Source organism: Diabrotica virgifera, chromosome 7, assembly GCF_917563875.1.
Source record: "Diabrotica virgifera virgifera chromosome 7, PGI_DIABVI_V3a".
Lineage (NCBI taxonomy): Eukaryota > Metazoa > Arthropoda > Insecta > Coleoptera > Chrysomelidae > Diabrotica > Diabrotica virgifera.
Window position 1 is genome coordinate 120,037,971 of NC_065449.1, and position 24,510 is coordinate 120,062,480.

Genomic DNA, 24,510 nt, shown 5'->3' on the forward strand with positions numbered 1-24,510 from the left:
CTACTTCACCGTATGCCGCATCCCCTCCCTCCCACATCACTGCGTTGAGCTTATGAAACAATCCAATAAACAGTTGTCATTATGTCATGGAATGGCGGTGGCTTTTAAAAATAAGACATATTTTAAGGCAATTGCATGAAAAACAACGTGTGCTCTCAATTAAAATCTATTGTACAATGAACAGTAAGTAAAACAGAATTCATTGATATGAATTTCATATCCGTAAGTCCTTTTACGAAATTAATACCGATTGTTTATTGTTTACCTTTTTATAACGTCAATCTTAAAATGTCAAATGTTGAAATTTAAACGTAAAAATATACTAACCCATTGTTAAAGTTAAAAATCCTTTAAACATTTTTCAAATTTAATTGTTCATATAAATTACAATGAATATTTTATTAAATAAACAAGTTTTTCTACGACCGTTTAATAACATGCTCATTATTCGCTATTTTTTCATAGATAATAGCACCCATTACTGTACCCGTGAGTAATAGTTCATTACTCACGGGCAGAAGTTACTCACAGGTCATTACTCACGGGCTGAAGTTAGATTCAAGTGGCGCATGCCATTTTTAATAATAATCGTATATAAACTGTAAATAAAATTAAACTTGTTTATTTAATACAATAATTATTGTAATTTATATCAATAATTAACTTCGAAAAATTTTTAAAGGAATTTTAACTGTAACAATGTCAGTATATTTTTGACGTTTATATATTGTTTACTAAAAATTTTGACGTTTATCATTTATTTTAGTGACAGTGACATTAGCTCAATTTGTTTGTGTTAATTGGAATTTATAACTAATATAATATTGTGTTTATTTTTCAAGTTATATATGTTATAACATAATATTATATATTGTTTTATTATTATCTTAGGTATATATAGTTAAATGTAAATAAACATTATAACCATATGAAATACGTAATACGTCCACCGTCAATAGCCATTTCCTATTTATTAGATTCACTGACAGTAGGTACAAATTTATGCTTATAATTTTTCGGAAACGAATAGAACTTGGTTTGACTATTTCTTGTTGTATTTTTACAATAAATAAGCATTTGGTAATAGTAGGCAACCAAATATTCAGCCACGTACGAGGGGTAAATAGCATTTAGGTATTTTTGTAAATTATTATAATTTAAATCTCGAGTAGTTGACGATTATATTTTTTACTAATTAAAATAAAAAAAAAGTCGTAGAAAAAGCATAGTATTCTACTCGCATGTAATGGCTATTACTCACTCTGATGAATTACGAAACTCGCCTACGGCTCGTGTCGCAAACTTCATCATCGTGAGTAATAGCCATCATTACATGCTCGTTGAATAATATACTATGTATTAAGTAATTTTATTTGCTAATAGGTATATTAAAAGTGCTATGCACCACTTGAATCTATCTTCAACCCGTGAGTAATGACCCATGAGTAACTTCAGCCCGTGAGTAATGAATTATTACTCACGGGTATAGTAATGGGTGTTATTATCTATTCAAAAATAGCGAATAATGAGTATATTATTAAACGGTCGTAGAAAAAATGTATAACCTGGTGCTCGTTCGTTAAATTAATTAACGTAATTTTAATTGTAACTGTAATAAAAGTTAGTTTCCATGTTATCAAAAATAAACAGAATAATTATATTTTGACGTTATGAATTGTCCGTTACGAATAAGTATAGTTATGAACTGTCGCTGTTACGAACTGTCACCGTTACGAACTATCTCCGTTAGCGTATCGCATTACGCGATGTCTGGTCACCTAATTTTCCGTATAGACAACGTTCTTTACTCCCATAGAAGTCTACATCGTTGGAAAGAAAAAACTTGCTCTATCCAAAAGCGCCGGCACTTTTGGATAGCTTGATAGAAGTTTTTTCAGTATTGCGCAATAACTGTCTGAGTTGACTGTTATCTAGCGTAGCATGAAATTAATCAACAGTATTTCCTTACGATCCCAAAAACACAAGAAATTTGTTTGAACTTCTTCGTGACTGTTGACACCACTGTTTGGATTATTTCGGGAATTAAATAATCCACTCACGTTTCGTGTCCCGTCATAATGGAGTACAAAATCGTTGCTTAATCTCCTGACACTGTTGAAGAAGACTGGCTAGCATAGTCAAGGCGTATTTCTGAGCAATGCGCTTGTGATACTCCAACTTTTTAATCAATTCCCTTTACACTCTACCGTTAAAACTCCCAGGAACCCGAGCAACAACTTCACGGTGATCCTTTTGTCTTAAAACACTTCACGTTGGACCATCACAATAACAGCCTACGAAACTGGCAGTCTTCCACGTCTTTCTTCATCATGAGCTTCTTTCCGATTAGTATTAGTTTTGTCGTAATTTTGAACAAACATATACTTATCGACATACTCCTCTGTCAGCTGTCGATGAATACCTATGGATGAAGTTCCTTTGGCATGCAAAAGCAAATTACGAAATTAATTTCGTAATTGGCGAGAACAACGATGGAAATCTTTATCTCCGACATGCTGAAGACTGACGACTAATTGCCGCTGCGAAGCACTACCAGGGGTATAAAAGCGAGTGAGGGAGAACAACGCTTTCTTCCGTTCGCGTTGCACCTTCCAGTGAGGCTGCAACTCGTTGATATGCTTAATAACTATTTCTGAATCAAACCTCATAAACTAAAATACACATGAAAATAGTTTTAAAAGTTACGCATCACCCAAAATTTCCGCCATTATTAACTATTTTCAGATCTGTTATAGATCTTTATAAAAAAATATACAGGGTGAGTCATGAGGAACTGTACATACTCCTACCTCGTATGCAGGCCTCTATGGGGAATAACAAATGACCATTAAAAGTGTCTGCTCCCATTGTTTAATAATATACAGGGTAAGTTGTTAATTTTTACATAAAATTGTATTCGTCATAATTTTTGAACAGTAAGATCGACTTGTCTCTTATTTTGGTCAATCTTTACACTATTACCACCCAATCAACTGATTTATTCAAATTAGAAAAAATCAGGTCCGGCTTTAAAAAATTAGTTCGTTTTGGTCTTAGAAAAAAATTTCACCCTGTATACGGGTTTTGAAAACTCTAATAAGAATTCTACAAATTAGACAAATAGGCAATTAAAATGGCATATTTATTTTTTCCCCACACAATTACTTCATTTTTTATAAAAAAATCAAATTTGACTATGAATTAAAAATTTGGTGAAAAGAACCATAGATTTAAAAAAATTAACTTTTTTTACAAAGATTAATTTTTTTTGACAATATTTAATTTATAAGTAGTAGTACTACCACTGCTCGTGCTATACGTTTTAAATAATACAACCTTTTTAGCCAATTTCCAGAATTTTAAAATTTAATTTCCTAAATTAAACAAAAACAAAAAGAAATATTTTTCCCGTCGTTTTTTGCATCACTACATTCTCACCATGTATTAATACTATTAGTCGGAGAGATAGAAGCAGATGTTGTGCATGATAAGTAATATGGAAAAACTATACGGATATATGTTGAATTAGTTTTGTACATGACTTTCCCCAATGGCCGGAAACCAGAGTAGGGGACGAGGGTAGTTATAAGGGGTCAAAGTCGCGGTTTTTATTATTTTTGTTTGTGACGCTCATGATCGAGATAGTGTACCAAAATTTGGGAATAGGTAGGTCATGATGTAACTAAGTAAAATCTCTAGGGGCGGAATTCTGCATGGCCGATAATGGGGTGGGGGTAGGGATGAATATAAAAAATATTAGGGGTTTTTTGCGACGTTCGTGATTGAGATAGTGCAACAAAATTTGGGAATAAGTAGACCATGACATAACTAAGTAAAATCCCCAGAACCGGAAACCAGAGTGAAGGACGAGGGTAGTTATAAGGAGTAAAAGTCGCAGTTCTTATTATTTTTTTTGTGGCGCTAATGATTGAGATAGTGCACGAAAATTTGGTAATATATAGGTCATGATGTAACTAAGTAAACTCTCCAGGGGCGGAATGTTGCGTGGTCCACAAAGGGGTGGGGGCAGGGGTGAATATAAAAATTATAAGGGCTTTTTTGTGACGTTCATGATCGAGATAGTGAACCAAAATTTGGGAGTAAGTATATCATGACGTAACTAAGAAAAATCTCCAGGGGCGGAAACCAGAGTTGGGGATGAGGGTAGTTTTAAGGGTTCGAAATCGAAGTTTGTATTATTTTTTTTGTGACGCAGCAAAACATTTGTCTCCCACGCAGCGTTCCGCTCCTGGAGATTTTACTTAGTATTTTCATGATCTACCTATTCTCAAATTTTGGTGCACTAGTTCCATCACGAACGGCAAAAAAACCCCTTAAATTTTTATACTTACCCCTGCCTATCACCCCTTTGTACCCAAGCAGCGTTCCGCCCCTGGAGATTCTACTTAGTTACGTCATGACTTACTCCCAAATTTTGGTGCACTATTTCGATCATAAGCGTCACAAAATAAATAATAAAAACCGCCACTTTGAACCCTTATAACTACCCTCGTCACACACTCTGGTTCCCGGCTCTGGAGATTTTACTTAGTTATGTCATGGTTTACTTATTCCCAAATTTTGGTGCACAATTTCGATCATGACCGTCACATAGAAAATAATAAAAACCGCAAATTTAACCCCTTATAACTACCCTCGTCCCCCACTCTGGTTTCCGGCCGTTTGGGAAAGTCATGTACACAACTAATTCAACATATCCCTGTATAGTTTTTCCATATTACTTATCACGCACAAAATCCGCTCCCAGCTCTTAGACTATATGTACCTATGTGTATAAAAATGATTATTTCATTCATAGGAGATTCTGACAAAAATAGAAAGCTACAGAAATAAGCGTCGTCAAGTATATTACGTCAGGTGCCCTTCGTTGCTACGAAAAATTACATTCAGTGACATTAATGACAATTAATGTTTTAAAAATTAGAAAAGTGAAAAGTCAATTATTTGACTTTCAACCGTCAAATATTAATAACAACTGTGTATTTAATTGTACTAATTTGTACTTACATAAATAAATTACAATAAAATTTTGGTTTTGAACAGTTTTATTCATTAAATAATCGCAGCAAATTGCACTCGATCTCTAAAATTATTATCGAATTTTTGCCCTCGTGACACTTTAACATAATTTCACTCCCCTTCGGATCGTGAAATTAAAACTGTCAAAGTGTCACTCGGGAAAAATTCGATAATTTTAGAGCTCTTACTCGAACTATAGTGCAATTACTACTGATAATTTAAAATTTTCGTTGTTTGAGTACATAATAGTTTAAGAGCTAGTGAACCCTCCGACTAACGGTCTTCCTGTAAGGCTAGAAATTTGTCTAGTAATAATTCATAGCACACCAAGGCTAAAAACCATGACCTGGCAGGCATCAGTCCTGCACGTGTATTTACCAGGTGAATCGAAAGTGCATAGTTTAGGGGTAAAATAAACTTTCCCCTGTAAGGTTTAAATTTAAGTATGTGTTTGAGTAAGTCATTTAGAAGAAATGTGTTTAATGACAGGCGATTATGAACAGCATAAGACCTTGCAGGCGAGGGGAAAGATTAGGGTTTTTTCCTAAAATTATTTTTTTTTGCATCGAATAAAGTTTTTTTAAGTTTTGTGTATCATTCCAAACAGAAAAGGTCTTCAGTGACTTTTCTCTTAGGTTCATAGTTTTTGACATATAAGCGATTAAAAAGTTTAAAAATTGCGAAATCGGCCATTGTTAACCCTGAATCGGACATTTAACTGAAAATTGCAATGTTGCCAAAGTAGGCAGTTGTTTTAGATTAATTTACACAAAAAAATTTTTGCCCACCCTGTATAAATAATGATGTTAACTTTTATATTACTGAATAGAGCATTAAATAACCTTTCAAATGAGCTATCACACGACCCCTACTCCCATTCAAAAAAATAATCGATTACGTCATCACGCCCAGATGGATGACGTCACTAGTATTATATATATGCCAAAAAGTTCTAATTTAAAAATAGAAATGAACCTGTCTCAGGATATCTCTTTAAATTTGCCCATTCTCGAGATAATGAATTTATGCAAACTCAAACTTCCTCACTTATACTACAGTGTCGCGCCCGCTTGATTAGCAATTAAAAAACAAAGGGGTTTTCGATATTTTATTGCAAAAAAAACTCTTCGGGATTTTATCAAACGACGTTAGAATATCTGCCTACCTTGGCAACATTGAAATTTCCAGTTAAATGTCCGATTCAGGGTTAAAAATGGCCGATTTCACAATTTGTAAACTTTTTAATCGCTTATATGTCAAAAACTATGAACCTAAGAGAAAAGTCACTAAAGACCTTTTCTGTTTGGAATGATACACAAAACCTAAAAAAACTTTATTTAATGCAAAAAAAAATAATTTTAGGAAAAAACCCTAATCTTTCCCTCGCCTGGCAAGGTCTTATGCTGTTCAGAACCGCCTGTCATTGTACACATTTCTTCTAAATGACAAACACACATGCTCAAACACATTATTAAATTTAAACCTTACAGGAGAAAGTTTATTTTACCCCTAAACTATGCAGTTTTCGATTCACCTGGTAGATACACGTGCAGGGCTGATACCTGCCAGGTCATGGTTTTTAGCCTTGGTGTGCTATGAATTATCACTAGACAAATTTCTAGCCTTACAAGAAGACCGTTAGTCGGAGGATTCACTATCTCTTATACTATAATTTGACTTTTTGTTCGCCATCGTTATTATTTATTTGTGTTTCTTACACTGTTTGTACTTTTTTGCATTACCATATTTTACAAAATAGTTTGCCGACCCTACTTGCCAAGGTAGCCGCCCGAGGTATGTACTTTATGCACGATGGGGCATCACCTCATCATTTCTCAGTTGCTGTTCGTCAACATCTTCATATAACTTATGGAAATAGGTGGATAGGACGCGGAGGGCCTCATGCATGACCACCTAGATCACCTGATTTTAATCCTGTCGACTATTCCCTATGGGGTCGATTAAAAGAAATGGTTTATCGAGAAAATATCAATACGCGACAAGAACTAAGTAATTGATAAAATTATTGATTCTTGTAACATTATTAGAAATGATCCCAGGTGGCTTTATCCTGAAATTCACCCTTAACTATGATAAGGCGTTTTCGCTAAAGAACCCATATTCAAAATTTGAGACTAGGTACTCTAGTGTCATAACCCACACAGGTTACTAGAGAAGTTTTACTTGAGTAATTTTTCTTGGCAATATTTAATGTTAGGACCATATTTCAAAATGAATGGTACCTATCACGATAACGCAAACTGCCATGTGGCGCTCTTGCTAATACTGAGAGAGTCAAAATTGGAAATGGTAATAACGACACAGGCACACTAGGCGCATTCTAAAATAATTAAATTATATGACTTTACGTCACAATGAAGGTAACGCCCAAAGGAACGTGTTAGGTCAAAAAACAGATTTTCCATTTTTTTTTAATTATGGTACTATTGAAGTCGATGTGATAAAGATAAGGATTTATAAAAGTGTAAAAATCGTGAATACAAGGGTTGATGCTTAACTTTTGAAATTATGTGTAGAATCATAAAAAAAGATGAGGAAATTTTGTTGGACGCTACGGTGTACTCTTAAGAATACTTAAGGCGAAATTACACGGTTTCCTTTTGCTTTTCAATTTAGATGAAGCATCCAAATTGATCAATGTAAACATAAAAATGAATCATTAAATGTCATTGAATGTTGAAAATGTTCAATATTTTCACTTCTGGCGTTCATTCTTCATCGCAGTTGCACGATAAATGAACGTGTAAATACAAGTACAAGAATTGAATATTGAATGACTCACTGTTAGTCAGTCATGAGCGCCAGTTTCGAGAAAGAGCCGTATTTGAACGCAAAGTTTATTGTAAGATTTAAAATTTACCTAATACCTACTACTTTCATACACAATAGATTTCAAATTTATGGAATTATAAGACGAACGGATATAAAAACCGAGATTGTCGTGGAAATGATATTAAATCGCTAATTGAAGATTTGAACATTAGTGATATGGGTAACCGACGAAGACATAGAATTGAAAATTAAAAGCATGCGTACTCGATATACTTGTGAGTTAACAAAGATAAAGATAAAACGATCGACCAAAGGCGGCTCCTAGGCTTGTCTTCTTAATGCCCATGATCGCACCCACCAACGACGGCATTTTCTTAGCTTCTTTTTAGGTAATTCTTTTATACAACTCCTAAACTTATGACTTCATTCAACGACATCTTTTAAAGAATATGAGTTGAAAGTTCACTTTCCAGATACCGTGTAAATAGCATTGCTTTCACTTCTGCTCCATTTAACCAAAGTGAATTGAATTAGGTTGAACCGTGTAATTTCGCCTTTAGTAAACGTTTGATGTAGATCAATGTAATCATCAAATAGTGAAAATGAAAGCTTAATCCACAAAAGTTTGACATGGCGAAATGTATAAATGATTACAGGGAGCAGCAGCTTATAATATTTAACAAACTACACGTTATTTTTGTACCATGACCATTGCATAGTTATTTCTATGTAAACAGTTGTTTTTATTTAAAAGGTAACTACTAAAACGTTTGTCAAGATTAATTAGTCTTTATTACGACGGATGTTGCGACCGTTTTAATAAAACTAGAAACATAAAAATTGAAGTCAAGTTCGTATATCGATACTCCTGTAATATTCTAGGGTCACATTTATGTCTAGATAAACGACAGCAAAAAAATGTCAGTGTCTGTAATGTTTTTAAAATTGTGCGTGTGAGAAAGTGCCACTAAGCAGAAATTATGGTAAGGTGCTATTTAAATAAAGTTTAAAGTATTGTTGATTTCGGTATAACAATTGACTAGAACATCTATGAATTTTATGGTACATATTTAAAATTGAAAAATACTTTTGTTGATTTTGTAACGTATTTCCAAAATTTTTAAAAACTGGTAAAAAACTGTAATTAAATATTGTTAATATTTTATTAAGAAGCAAGTATGTTTGGCAAATATTTCTAGTCGAGGAAATGAAGCTGAAAAAATGGCAAAACCTCGCAATTTTTTCGTCCAGCATCGATTTGTACAAAAATTTGGGATTAGGCTCATTACACAATCTAGTTCATTTTCTATATTGAGCTGTTGTACGCTTTTGGTTTTGTAAGGGTTAAAACTACCCCTAGTTGCAAAAAATTATAAAATAACATTTTAAACTTTAATATTGTCAACATTTGGTTCTTATTAGTTACATAATGAATGTTTTATGCTTTATAATATACTATCATAATATTTCAACCCTTAAAACCACCCTTGTTGGAGCTATGTATAAAAAATTTACTTATCCTAAAAGAATCATTTCGGCTTGCATCGATTTACATAAAAATTTGGGATTAGATGCATCTCACTCTGTACTTCATCTTTTATATCATGGTTAAGGGCGTTGAATATTTTTAGGGGTGTAAACTACCCCTTATTTTAAAAAATTATATAAAAACATTGTAAACTTTAATATGGGTAAAATTTGGTTTTGATTTGTTCAATAATGATTATTTTATACTTTGGGATACAATATCATAATATTTCAACCCTTAAAACCACCCTTAATAACATTACAGTTTTTATAATTAGATATTTTAATAGATCTATACAGAAAAAAAGTAGAATTAAAGAATTACAAAAACATTTATTTACACAAAAATACGAATTTACAAATATGTACAGATACAAATACAAATAGTTTTTTAGTCATCTTCCAGTAAACGAACCGCTTCTGTGGTAGGTATTATACATACATTGAAAATTATCCATAAGCGGACTATCCGAATTTTTCGAAAAACAAAATTCGTTTTATTAACATAGCGCCTTCATTTTTGGCGGTGAAAAGTTTTTTTCAAAAATGGCTGTAGGATTTTTGAAGACTTATAAGACTGTGTAAACTAAATTCCGTAAGATCCCTCAGTTTTTAATTAGGGTGGGTTTAAAGGGCTCGAATAAGGGGGTGTTTGCTCGTAAATAGAGGTTTTAAACAGCTATATCTCGTTAAGTGTTTACTGTAATGAAAATCTATGCACAATGGAATTTTAGTTATTAAAGAAGCTACAATTTAGTAGTCTATCATTTTTTTCGCATCTACAGTATTGCGGAGATATTTTGAAGTAAAAGGTAAAAAATGGGAAATTCCAAAAAATTAATTTTTCTTTAAACTCCGTTTTTTCTAAAATTGGGTTTTTAAATAGGTCAAACTTCTTGGGTGTATTGATAATACAAATATAAAAGGAAATACAGAAAGGTGAAGACCAATTTTTAATCAGGAGGGTAGTTAGGGGGTTGTTTTCACTGATTTTTTCATAGAGAAATGCAGGTACCGACCTTTTTTCATCATAAGTCGCTTCCTTTTCAGACTAGAAACTTTTTATTATTTTTTTTTTGAAAGGGCTAACTGTATAATTGAAAAAAGATTATTTAAGTTTTCCTCGAAAAATGCAAAGTTTTTCCGTTATTTTACTTTGAACATTTCAAATTATGCCTTTGACAAAAAAAACTAACTTTTAACATGCCGTATCTCGGTTTGTATTGGTCTTAGCTATATTACAGAAAAATAATTGGGTTTGTGTTACTAAAGGATACAATTCTGATATCTACAGTTTTTTTTATTAAATGCATATTTTTCGAGGTATTCCCAAAAAACCCTCTAAAAAAGTCGATTTTTTCATCGAAAAACTGTTACTTTCAAGCGCGAGTAACTCGAAAAATATAAGTTTTACGAAGAAAATGTAAACACATTTTTTTCTTATAATTATTTTTACATCGATTTACATAGTTAAAATGTAATAAAAAATTCCCGCCCCCGAGATGGGGTGGCAACCACCCTCAAGGTTTTAGCGTTCAGCAGCATGATATAGGAAATGATCCTTGGACTATTTCCTACCTTCTGTGAAAATTTTAAGTAAATCCCTGCTGGACGAAAAAATTGCGAGCCAAAATGCTTCATTTCCTCGACTATTCTGTCAGTTTTGGCAAATATTTCTGTCAGTTACAGTAAATCAAAGCTAGTTAGATAATTTTCTGAAAATATTTCCGATTCTGGATCGAAGACAAACATTTTTCGTAGGTTTGAAAAATGTTTATAGCACGAGTTTAAGTATTAGAGACTAGTTTAAAAATGTACTGTAATAATAACGTTGATGTTGAAATTCGGAATAATTTAAAGCGATAAAGTTTTCATGCTATATTTTTTATAACGAGATATAATATAGTTTATTATATTTTATTAAATCTTCCTCTTGCTCGATAAACTGTCTGTCAAGAATATTGCTGTTTAAACCCTGGCCCGGTGACCAAAAAAATAAAAAAAAGGATGTGTGTGTACTTTGTACGCACGTAAGAAGTTATAAGAACTTCTATTATTATGATTTCAACAAAATTAGTATACTTTAAACAGTTTATTTATCTTCTTCTTCACGTGTCATATCAGAATTATCCTACGTTGGCGATCACCATTGCTTAGTATTATTGCAGTTTATTTATATTTTTTTTAAATATTAAACCAATTTTAATACTTAATACTTTTCAAAAAATCATATTAAGACGATACAATAAAAGAATAAAACACACACAAACACATTGAAAAATGCCACAAAAATTATTTCTGAACAATAATTGTTGGAAAAATTTTAACTAAATACGTATTTTCTGAAAAAAAAATTATATAATAATATACTTACAATCATAAAATGTATAAAAAAATAAAAAAAAATAAAAGTTTGTGTTGGGGATTGAACCCGCGTGCATTGGCGCGGTTAGTTTTGAAATTCAAGCATCTTTAGATTTTGGCTACGGAGACATATGCATAGCGATGTGAAATTACGTGTAATTTCAGAAATTGTAAGTTACACGTGTAAAATTACCCAAAAATTACAAACCAGATGTAATTTATGTAACTTATGTAATTTATGTTCATTGTATTAAAAAATCAATTGTTTGCATTCATATTGAATATAATAAACACAAAGTAACTACATACTTATGAAATAAAGAAAAGTGGATAAGAAATACATACAAATAATAAAGAAATGAAAACATAGGTTCTTTAGTTTTGTTTTAAGCGGCTTTTATAAATCACAACTTCCTTTTTCGCAGACAACTGGAGACCTTCTTGTTATAAAACGTCGAAGTTTCAATTGTTTGCTCTTCCAATGAGCCTTGTGTAATTTTTTTTATCTCCGGCAAATCCAGAACTGCATCCTGAAATTAAATAGGAAAGTGTAAACATAGAGAGTAAAAATAATGGGTTTATAATATAATATATACAGATCTAACTACCTTGTTTTCGGCATCTGAAGTATCCTTCTCGACTTCCGTTTTTTTTTGGGGTTGTTCTGTGCCTTTACCCTGAAATTGATAATTTTGGAATATAAACAATAAATATGTATGTGTTTACACTAATTTACCGATTTCATTAAGACGTTTTCTAAAATGTTCACTTTGCTTTGTCTCAAAATGCGTGCTGGTCTCTGTTCCCTAGTTTCCATTCTTTGATCAATTTCATCATCGGTCATTGCAAAGTCAGCAAAATTAAAATCATCGTCGGAATTTCCATTTCCTGTTGTATTTGAATGCCATGATGATATTGTCTGAAAACATAAGATTTATAATTTTTTATTCGAAAACGGTGGAATGCATTGGAAAATCGGAAAAGAAGCAAACTGCATATATCACATGCACATATCACATATCTAAAAAATGCCTAAATTTAAAATTACCTCGTCTAATTCTTCCTCTTCGGAAATATGGTTTTCAATTACTTCTATCTCCTTCTGTAAGTTTCTACCTTCTATCGAAACGTTGTTCTGTACAGTCTCTTCTATAGGATATTGACTTTGTATGTGATGTTGTCGTGAACGTTTCAGCAATTTTGAATTATATTGTATATAATTTAAATTTGCTGCCCTTTGAGTTGTTAGGCGATTTCTTCTCTTCGTATGAATGCTGCTCTGGGAGCTAAAGCTTCTCTCTGTTGCCGCAGAAGTGCACGGCATTGTCAATATCCTGACTGCAACTTTGGAGAGGCATGAATGTCCACAAAATCCTTTCCACCATGTAACCAAAGAGACATTATCGAGTATGTTCCATAAAAATGTTTCGCCAAAAAAGTCTGTTTTAGCTAAATAGTTTCCTAAATCCTCAGTAATCTTTGACACTCCTTCATCACCAATCTCTATCGTGGTCGTGGTTGACATAGTAGTAATGTATTTCATCGCTTCAATCCTTTCGGCTGATGATAAATTTGCACCAACAGACCGAGGGTTTAGTAAGTCTGCGGCAAAATGGATCGGTTGAAGGGCGTATTCCTTCCTTGATATAAATTTATCCATCGCTTCTGTTTTTTCGCAATCCGTTAGTTTCACGCATTCTAAATGAGTAGATATGTTACTACCGATTTTCGCGAAAGTTTCACAAACCAAATGAATTGACGAAGAATCTCCTTCAAGACGTGTTATTGCTTCAGTAATTGGCTTAAGCAATTCAACAAGAGCGCTAGAATTTATCCAGAATCCTTCATCAAGTAAATTTGCTTTTGCGCTGCGTATTCTATCTTGAATTGTTTTATCTGGAGATATTGCTAGACGTTGTAGGACGGACTTGCATTTAGTCAGATCTTGAAGACATTTTACATGTGAACCCCATCTTGTTTTTACAGGTAGGCTAAGAGACACTCCACACTTCATCTCATTTCTTATTTCTGTGAATTGAGCTCTCAGTACTTGACACTGGTTAATAGTTTTAACGATATGTATAATATGTGACAAATGTGTCTCTATTGAAGATAATTTCAAAATATCGCTGCACAATAAATGTAATGTGTGCGCTAAACAGCCGTATGATACAAGATGGGGATACATCTCTTCACATTGTCTCACAGCCTTCCTCATATTCTTTGCGTTATCAGTCACAATAGCGAAAAATTTTTTAGGTCCATACTCCTCCAGAACTTCAACCATTAATTTTGTTATATATTCTGCGGTATGCTTCTCTGCTTTTGTTAGTACTGATTTGACAAATAACGGTTCGGGTGTTGTAACAATGAAATTAATTACACTTTCATTTCGCAAGTTGGACCAACCATCGCATTGCAATGATAAATTGTCAGCTTGCTTAATTTTATCATTAACTTGAACTTCAACTCGCTCGTACTCTTCGGTCAGGAGACGATTTGATAACATATATCTCGATGGTAAGGTGTATGAAGGTCTAATTTTTTTAAAAAACAATTTCCAATCTTCATTCTCGGTAATTGAATGTGGTGCTGAACTGGTGTAAATAGCTCTAGCAAGCAAAATATTCAATTCGTTATTTTGTTCGTGTGTCATTCGATCACAAAATGATTGTATTCTGTTGATTTTTGTGCAAACAGGTGTTTCCACATGAATGTTATCAGAAGCAGATGTTGATGCTGTGGAAACCGTTGATGATGTACAAGCAGCATCAGTGTTATCGTTATCCAATTTTGCCGATGTGATCTTTTTCATGGATGTTTCAAATGGAAATTTAGAGTGATTCCCCTTTGACTTTGGAGTTAAAATATTGAATTTAAGTTTTATCATATGCGGCACATAAGTGCATTGTTGAAGATGAGATTTCATTCTTGTAGCATTTTTTGCATGTACACTCTTGCAAAATTTACACCTCACATTTATGGTCTTTTGATTAGAAGAACCCGCAGGTAACACTTCAAAATAAAGCCAGATATCTGTCTTACGTTTCACCATGTTTTATGACCTAAAAAAAATATTCAGGTAGACTTAAACATTAAGAAGGGAAAAAACATTATTTTTCAAAGTATTTGATGGGCACGAGGGCATAAAAAATTGTTAGGCATCCTTAAATAGAAGAAAGATTAAAATTGAATCTGTGTAACAATTTAATGAAATTCGAATAAGCAGAATACTGGATCGGACAACTACATTATTTTGCCCTCAACGTTATCAAAATTTTTTATTTAGTAAGTTATGTCAGTGTAATTCAATTACACATGCTACATGCACAAGTACCCCGTTGCTCCTATCATTCTTATAGTTATTGTACAGTAAACTAATCTAAAAAATCGAATAAAACTTGGTAAACCGAATTCAGAATTAAGTACTGTAGCCACATATAAAATGACGCGCGTTAGATTTAACGTACAGTCGATATGCGATAGGCCCGCCCCTGTGTTTCCCAATCTAAGGTTGCTATGGACATCACCGGCACGTGTTTTGCTGTTTGTAGAAATAATATATTTCTTACCTTATAGTTTCTGTGCTTCCTTATAAATAAATGTAAAGTAACCAACGCTGCGTGAATGAATAGAGAAAGAACAGTCGAAAACTAACTTATACATACACATTACACATACAATAACAGAAATGTAAACATAACCTGCCTGACTCAGACTAAGGAACGACTAACGAGCGACGAGCGTAATAGCACCCACTGGTTCGCGCGCGCCGGCACCGGCGCACCGCACTTACGACAATTGCGCGCGCATAAGTTGCCATAATATATGTAATTTTACCAGTAATTACATAAATTACGGTAATTTATGTAAATTTATCATAAGTTACGTTAAATTTCATAAATTACGTAAATTCCAAAAATTACATAAATTACATTAAGTTACGGGTATCATGTAATATTACCGTAAGTTACGTGTAATTTATGTAACGTAAGTTATGTAATTTTACAACTCACATCACTACATATGCATAATGTTAGAAGATAGACCAACTGAACGTTTTAAATTTTGACAGTTCTGAATTTAACCAAATTAGTTTGATCTTTGTGGAATTGAAATATTAAAATACAACAAAACATAGAGTAAGAAAACAATATTAGATGAATATTGGTAGAAATTTTGTTGGTAATCAAATTATATAAATCAAAGCATTACATACTAGGTAGGTTTATTTTACTTTTTCCAATTAGGTAGGTACCTATGTACATTTAAAATTACGTACTTAGCTGTTGCTTTTAAAAACTATTTAAAAAGTTACTACAATTATAATCTTGCTTTTTTTCTCTGCCCTCACAACAATAAAAACTAATATACACAACATTTGTTTGCCCGTAACCTAAATATTGAACAATTATTGACAGGTCATTGTAATTATTACCCAATCAGAGCACGTATACCGTTTCAGCTGCGCCCAGGACCAAGATTTTTGATGAATTCGCGCACATATAAATTTACTCCCAACGCGCCTAAAGAAGTATAACTTCAAAAAGCTAACGCAGTAGTATAACATTTTAATGAATCTGAGGCTTAGCATCCCCTGGTGTCTAATCGGCTTATGGTATGGGGAAACATTAGGGCAATGGCTTGCGGCTTAGTAAAACTTCTCCATAGATCCCTACCGGAAGGACATTTACGCAGTGGCGGATCCAGAAATGTTGTTGGGTCTTAAGGGTGATTTAATCACCTTTCTCTGAGGCAAGGTCACTTAGTCTTACCAACCCTAGTATACGTGAGTTTACAATTATGAGGGGGTCATGACCCCCGTGACACCCCCCTGGATCCGCCAGTGCATTTACGCCAAATATACCGGTATATATTATATGTATTTCCTCTACTAGGTACAGCAGTGCTATTGGCTGAATTATGTAGCTTAACAGTACTGTTGCCGGCCCCAAACCCTGAGAATACAGAGTATTCAGCAAGGTTAGCACTCTACTGATGGTCTATAAATACTCTGCTCACAGAGACATGGTTTTCCTTGTAATAAGATGCACTGTACGATGAACACCAACAGAGACCGAGGAAAATGAAAGATATTCTTTAAATCGGTACATGAAACGTAAAATCATTAACCACAAGAGAACAAGAAATATGCAAAGAGCTTAAAGAGATGAAGATTGATATCTGTGCAGTTTAAGAGACGAAGAAAAGGGAAAAACGGTTAAATTATGTTAAATAATTACCTAATGTTTTAGAGTGGTGTTACAAAAGGAACCTGACTCAAAAGAAATCAAAGGAGTCGCACTATTAGAACACCAGAAATTTCCAAACCAAGTTCAAGACTGTAAACATGTTTAAAAAAAACTATTCGCATAAATATGAAACTAGATGTGAAGTCCTAATATGTTATAGCAATTTATGCAACTGAGACCAACAGAAATGTAAATACAGGAGAAATCTTTTACGAACATATTTTAGAAAACAGTAAACGACATTCAACATAATAAATATAGGTTCATTATGATTATTATGAGTTACTGTAACGCACTTAGTAGTGATTCTGGTTACAATGCAAGAGATAAACCAAAGATCTATCGACGCTATCAGAAATGAAAACGGATATCTTTTGATAGAATTCTACAGTAGAAATGAATTACGTATTAATAATACTTTTTTCCCTCACACAAATATACCTGTGAAAATACTAAGTGTCAGAAATCAATGACAATATCTTTCGAATAGAGAGTTAATTCTTCCCAAATTTTAAATGTAATGTTCGGCTATAAGTGAACATAAGCTAGTATTGTATTATAAGCCGAATGAAAACATATAAATATAATTTACTATTTTATCAGGAAATAAGCCACAATTTAAGTTAAAAATAAAATTTATTGACGTTTCGACTTCCACTTCGGAAGATAAACGTCAACAAATTTCATTTTTAAATGTGGCTTAACTTGTGGCATATTTTCCAGTAAAATAATAAATTGCATAACATGCCACAATGAAACAGCTTCAGAACAATAATAAATAATGTAATAGAAATAAAGTTGCAGAATACACCACAAAGATAAACGTTGAAAATCAGCAGAATGACAACAATGTATTTATTTAAAAAAAGAATAGCAGGAAGATATAGACAATAGACACACACATTATCCCAAGCGATGGGATCAAGGAAAGCTGGCTAAATATTAAAGCAAATACCTTCTTCTTGTGCCACTCCTATCGTAGACAGGAAATCATCAAGGCAAACACCTTAGACTCATCAAAATGCTGTGGGCAAAAAAGGGCAAAGAAAAAGAAAGTCTCTCCCAAAGCGAAAAATTCAGTGGCTTTATATAGAAGTGAAGAAAAATGCAAAGAAACAAATAGCTTTCCTCAAGTATACACCAACAAGACAAAACAGGCGTGCAACGATTACGTAAAAATAAGAAATAAAATAAATGCACTTATAAAAAGAATTAAAAACAAACACTGGGAACGCTTCTCAAAAAAACGGCAGCATGATTTTTATAGTTTACAAAAAGACGTGTGGGTATTTTTATGAGTCAAATAGGGAATTGAAGGAACTAATGGACCAGACACATATTGAAAATGCATGAACTGAATTTTTAAAGAAGTTAAATACAGACGGACAACAAATTACGTTTGAAACATAAACACAACAAGCATACAACCACCGTAAATGAATTACAAACGAAACGAACACTTTAGTCAGTCAAATAAAAGGGAACACTGAGAGATCTTCTCAAAACAGATGGAACACGACTTCTACGGAACACAAAAGAAAATATGGAGAATGATCAGAGGACAAAGAAAAGAGATGAGCGAACTAATAAAAAGTAAACACATTCAGAAGGAAACTTAGACAGGCTATTTTCGATCTCTGTTTGCTAAAGATAACGATAACGAACCACCTGTTGGTGGTTCGTTAACTTAATAAAATTAAATTAGCGGAAGAACAAAAAGGTTTTAGGTCGGGAAGATCATATGCACCGACACTATATTCACAAATTTAAGAGAAATCGTTTGAATACAACAAACCGGCATACTTATGTTTCATAGACCTTAAGAAGGCATTCGATAGGGTCAAATTAAAGGACGTTATCCATTTATTGTACCTCTAGGAATAATTAAAACGATCGAAAATATCTACCTGAACAACACAATAAAAGTAAAAGTAGATGAAGCACTAACTGACCCAATTGAAGCTGGCAATGGAATAAGACAGGGATATTCCATGAGTCTTCTATTGTTCAACCTGATCATATGAAATAATAAAAAAGTAGGAACAAAGAAAGGATACCAAATGGGAGAAAAGCAACTTAAAATAATCTGCTATGCAGACGACGCAATACTAATATCTCAAAGTGAAGATGATTTACAACGTATGCTGCACCAATTTAACATAACCGCTAGAAACATTAACATGTTAATTTCCCCCAAAAAAAGACTAAATGCATGGTTTTAACAGCAAATCTGATAAGGTGTAAATTAGAGCTGGAGGGTCAAATAATAGAAAAAGTCATGGAGTTTAAATATCTAGGCATCACACTATCTAGCTACGGAAAGCGCGAAACAGAAGTGGAAGATCAGGTGAATAAAGCAAAAAGAGCCGCAGGTTGCCTGAATGAAACAATATGGAGAAGTAAAAACATAGGGAAAGAAGTGAAAGGCAGAATTTACAAAACAATCATCAGGCCAATAATGGAGTATGTGGCAGAAACACGATTTTATACAGAGAGGGCAAAAATAATGCTAGAAACAGCAGAGATGAAAACACTTCGAAAAATCGATGGTAAGACACTATGGGATAGAGCGAGAAGTACAGATATACGACGGAGATGCAAGGTGGACAACATTAAAAACTGGGTGAAGAACAGAAGAATAAAATAGAATGACCACATAAGCCGAATGACAACAAATAGAGTAGTAAGGACGGCGAGAGACGGTTCCCCAATAGGAAGACGATCAGTGGGAAGACCACGAAAAACGTGAAATGACAACCTACTGGAGGCACACTGAAAAACAGACAGACTCATGTCTACACAAAAAGAAGAAGAAGAAGACATAGACACCAGAAATTTCCGCAAACGAAGAAGTTTACAAAAGCAAGCAGGAAGTATGTTAAAAGCTAAACAACGAAAAATCTGCAGGTAATAATAATAATATCGTATGGCATTTTTGCCGAGGAGATCCTTTCGGATAGTTCCAGCGCCAATTACATCTTTAACTCTGTTTCAAGTAACTAGTGTCGATGTACACTAGCCCAGGGGGACCGACGGCTTAACGTACTCTCCGAGGCACGGTGAGACGGCTCGTGTCATTATTGGAAATGAAAATGGTTTGTCTTTGGCAGGGATCGAACCCACGTCTACTGGCGTATGAGGCCAGCGTTTATGCCGTTACCCACGGCCGCTCACAATCTGCAGGTAAACATGCAATACCAAATGAACTGTTGAAGTACGGTAGAGCGGCAATGACGGATCAACTGACACCAATAACTAATAAGATTATGAGACACCATAAAATATTTGAAGAATGTAAGACCAAAGAATACCCCAACCAACTTGTTGGTTGGGGTATTCTTTGGTAAGATAAGCGAGCTAATCCTATTATTAGCCCAGTAGAATTGCATGAAAATTTGGATTTAGTTTCTACTTACCTCCACTTCAAAAATTGGACTGGTGTCATTGGTTGTTTTTACTTGGGAAATGAAAGTCACACCTTCTCGGGAGTGAAAAAACATACGATTAACATAAGTCCAGAAATGGATAAATTGACTAATTCTAAAAAGCTTTTGTTCTATAGAGGTTTTTAACAAAGTAGAAATAGTCAATATGTTTCGAGTTATTTGTTTGTCAAAATGTTTTTTTTAATAAACCACGTTTTAAGGCGGTTTTTCGCAAGTACCTCAGAAGTGATTATTTTAGCGAAAAAATATTTTCAGCAAAAATGTAGTTTATAGGAAAATAAAAGTAATGGTAAAATGGAAAATAAAATGGAAAATAAAATGGAAAGTAAAAATGGAAAATAAAAGTAATACATATGAAGACTATAAACCCAATCTAAGCAAAGTTGTAGCTCATAAAAATACGCCAGATTCCAAAATGATTACTTTAACGTGAAATAACTAAAAAATAAATAAGTTTTCAAAAAAAAGTTCATAAAAATCTCTCTTTCCCTCTATTTAGCACGCCAAATGAAATTAATCATTACCACTTTACAATTTACTTTACTTATATATTTTTTAAAGTGCTAATTTTTGAAAGGGTTCTAGTTTAGAAGGCTTGAACGAGTCACTAATCACGAGTATATGCAAACTTTGAAGAGCCATATCTTAACCAATTTTTGTGTCAAAGAAAAACAAAATACTACCAAAATATTTATTAAACCAAAACCTACATTTTTTTACTTTTTGAGATTTTTCGTATCACTAATACTTTTTAAATTATTTAAGAATATGACCTTTTTTCCACAATTAAAAAATGTTTACAAATTTTACAAAATACAAAACCAAATTTTTTCAAAAGTAAACATTTTGAACCAGTCAAACTAACAGATCATATAAACAATACATAATATACAGTATGTCCCTGTAAGTTGTATCCATATGGAAAACTTTTTTATTATTAATTTTACGCAAAAAGGTTATTCTTCATAAAACGCTCTGCATGGTCCAAAAACCTAAGATTCAATCGTGAGATATCAAATTTTATGAATATTATACGAGGAGTGTAAAAAAATATGAATTTCGCTCAAGAGTAAAGTAGCTTTATTTTTCACAATATTGAAAATTGCTTTTATGAAAAGTTGTTTGGAATTAAGAACTATATTCTAATATGCAATTACACCATTCTAATTGAAAAAAAAGAATGTGTGTGTACTTTGTTCGCACGTAAGGATTTATACTTCTATTATATGATTTCAACGAAATAAAATACTTTAAACAGTTTATTTTTATTTTATTAAACTAATTTTAATACTTACTTACCACTTTCTAAAAATCCAAAAATTAAAAAAAGACAGCAATTGTTCGCATTTAAACCCGGGACCTCTCGATTTCTAGTCGAATGCTGTACCAATGACGCTACGAAGGCATTGTTTTAAGGGTTTCTCGGACATTATGACAAATCACGGTAACAAATAGACGAAGTGAAGTATTAAATATACAAATGTTTTAATAATACGTATTATTTTTTTACTCCCGATGAAGAAAAATCCAAAGACACAAAAATTATAATAAATGTATTTACTAAAAACACTAATATACTTTCTCCACACGTTTCTTGGACTGATACATACATAACTTGAAAGATTTAGCAACGAATAACAAACTGTCTTTGTGCGCATGCGCGCAGAATAATAAAAATTCACTCTCTATCGCGCCTAAAGAAGTATAACTTCAAATTTTTTTTTTTTTTAATTATGGAAAACCAACATTATTTTCAGTTATTTCAATTCTGATAACTGTTTTAATATTAATTTTACGAAAAAAAGTGATTCTAAATAATAAGTTCGGCATGGTCTAAAACCTAAAATACATACTTATATCAAATTTTATCAATATTATACGAGGTATGTCAAAAAAGGTAAATTTAGATCAAAAGTAAAGTACCTTTATAGTTCAGAATATTTCAATTAGAAGGATGTAATTACATATTAAAACATAATGTTTAATTCTAAACAGCTTTTCGTAATAACAATTTTCGATATTGTGAAAAATAAAGGTATTTTACTCTTGAGCTAAATTCATATTTTTTGACATACCTCTCCTATAAAATTAAGAAAATTTGATATAAGGTGGTTATATTTTAGGTTTTAGACAATGAAGAACACTTTATAAAGAATAACTTTTTTCGTGAAATTACTAATAAAAGACTTATTTTAATTGAAATAACTGAATATAATATTGGTTATCCATAATAATTTAAGAAAAACTTTCAAAACTTTTTTTTAATTAAAAGAATGTAGTTGCATACTAGAATACAGTTCTTGATTCCAAACAACTTTTGTTAATAACAATTTTCAATATTGTGAAAAATAAAGCTGCTTTACTCTTGAGCGAAATTCATATTTTTTGACACACCTCGTATAATATTCATAAAATTTGATATCTGATGGTTGAATCGTAGGTTTTGGACCATGCAGAGCTTTTCATGAAGAATAACTTTTTTTCGTAAAGTTAATAATAAAAAAGTTTTCCATATGGATACAACTTACAGGGACATACTGTATAAAGTAAATGTTAAAGCAGTAACTTTAAATTCATTTGAGATGCTAAATAAGGGGAGATTTTCACGATTTTTTTTTTTCAAAAAAGAGGACCAACTTTATTTAAGCTTAGTCGGTTAGTTTTGATGCTAAGGACTTTTATAAAAAATAAAAATAATGGTTACTTATATACTTTAAAAATTTTTAATGAGTTTCCCCCGAAAAGTGCTTCAATTTTTGGTTATTTCACGTTGAAATATTCGATTTGGAATTTTACGAATAAAAACGTATTTTTCACGAGCTACAACTTTGCTTTTAATAAGTCTTAAGACTTCATGAATACACCATTTTTTGTTTGCTTATAAGCTAAATTTATATTAAGAATATTTTCTCGGTAAAAGCCGCCTGAAAATGTGGTTGTTTTGTTGAAAAATAAACATTTTCATTCACTAGTAACTCGAAAGGTATTGATTTTAAAAAACTTTATAAAACAAAAGTTGTTTAGAATTAGTGAATTTATCCATTGCCTGACTTATTTTAAACATAGGTTTTTTCGCCACCGAGAAGGGGTGACCTTCACCCTCCAAGTAAAAGCAACCAACGGCAACTTTATTTAACTTTGAAGTGGAGTGCAATTAGAACCTAAATCCAAATTCTCATCCAATTCAGAGCTGACCCTCAAAATTACACGCCAAAACGATCATTTTCTGGGATGCATTCAAAAATGGCGATAAGGAGCAACCAAAAAACTACAGAGGTGTCACTTTCCTAAATACTACCCTGAAGCTGACAACTAAAAGTTTGCAATAACGAAAAAACGGCTTATAAACTTAGCAGAAGAGAAACAAGGTTTCCCTACGGGAATGTCTTATACAGATGAAATATTCTTCATAAAGCAAATTAAAGAATATTACAATATAGTACACCTGCATTTTAGCCCAGGGTAATAAGGTTTTTTCCATGACACTCGAGCAGCCAGGGTACTGAAGCGTTTTTTCGACAGGTAATACCTATGAGAACAAATTGTGACTATTTCCTGCGTAGGATCTGGCGGCCATTTTTATTTATAAACAATTTAATGTCGAAAAACGGCATTTTTTCCGATTTTTTTCAAATCAATGGAAAACAGTGCACCTTCTGGTTACATTAGAACAAAAATCTTCGAGAGCATAGAAAAACATTTAAAATGACGTATTACAAAGGTTGATACACTTATTTATTGTTAATATAATTGAGAAAAAAGGTCTAAATTTCAAAAAAATTTATTTTGCAATAACTATTGTAAAAATTAGTGTACAACTTTGAATTTTTTGTCAAATGAGGGTCAATTAGTGCTTAACACGTGACAAAAATTTGAAAGCGATTCATTTAATTGTTTATATTTTATTCAAATTGTTTATCCCAGAGAGCTTTTTTTTGCAATAACATAAGTCAGAAAAACAGAATGTTAGAACCACTCTGCAGGTGTCAAATGTAAGAGCATAAGCTAAACTTTCAAACCTGTTTAAAAAATGTTAATAAAGAGTGCATTTATTAGTAATAAATAATTAAGAAAAAGTCTCGTTAATT

General features: G+C 32.5%; 1 protein-coding gene across 2 annotated transcripts in view; it reads left to right on the top strand.

Annotated features, from left to right (window-relative positions):
• LOC114337892 (monocarboxylate transporter 14) overlaps window positions 1–24,510 on the top strand; it is a 200,519-nt gene that overhangs the window by 38,967 nt on the left and 137,042 nt on the right. The window contains exon 1 of one of the 2 annotated variants that reach the window (XM_050656777.1): window positions 8,686–8,816. The exons of the other annotated variant lie outside the window; for it this stretch is intronic. Coding sequence (XP_050512734.1) covers window positions 8,814–8,816 — 3 coding nt within the window. The 5' untranslated portion in view covers window positions 8,686–8,813. Of the gene's footprint in view, window positions 1–8,685; window positions 8,817–24,510 lie in introns of those variants that run through there. 2 annotated transcript variants of the gene reach the window in all.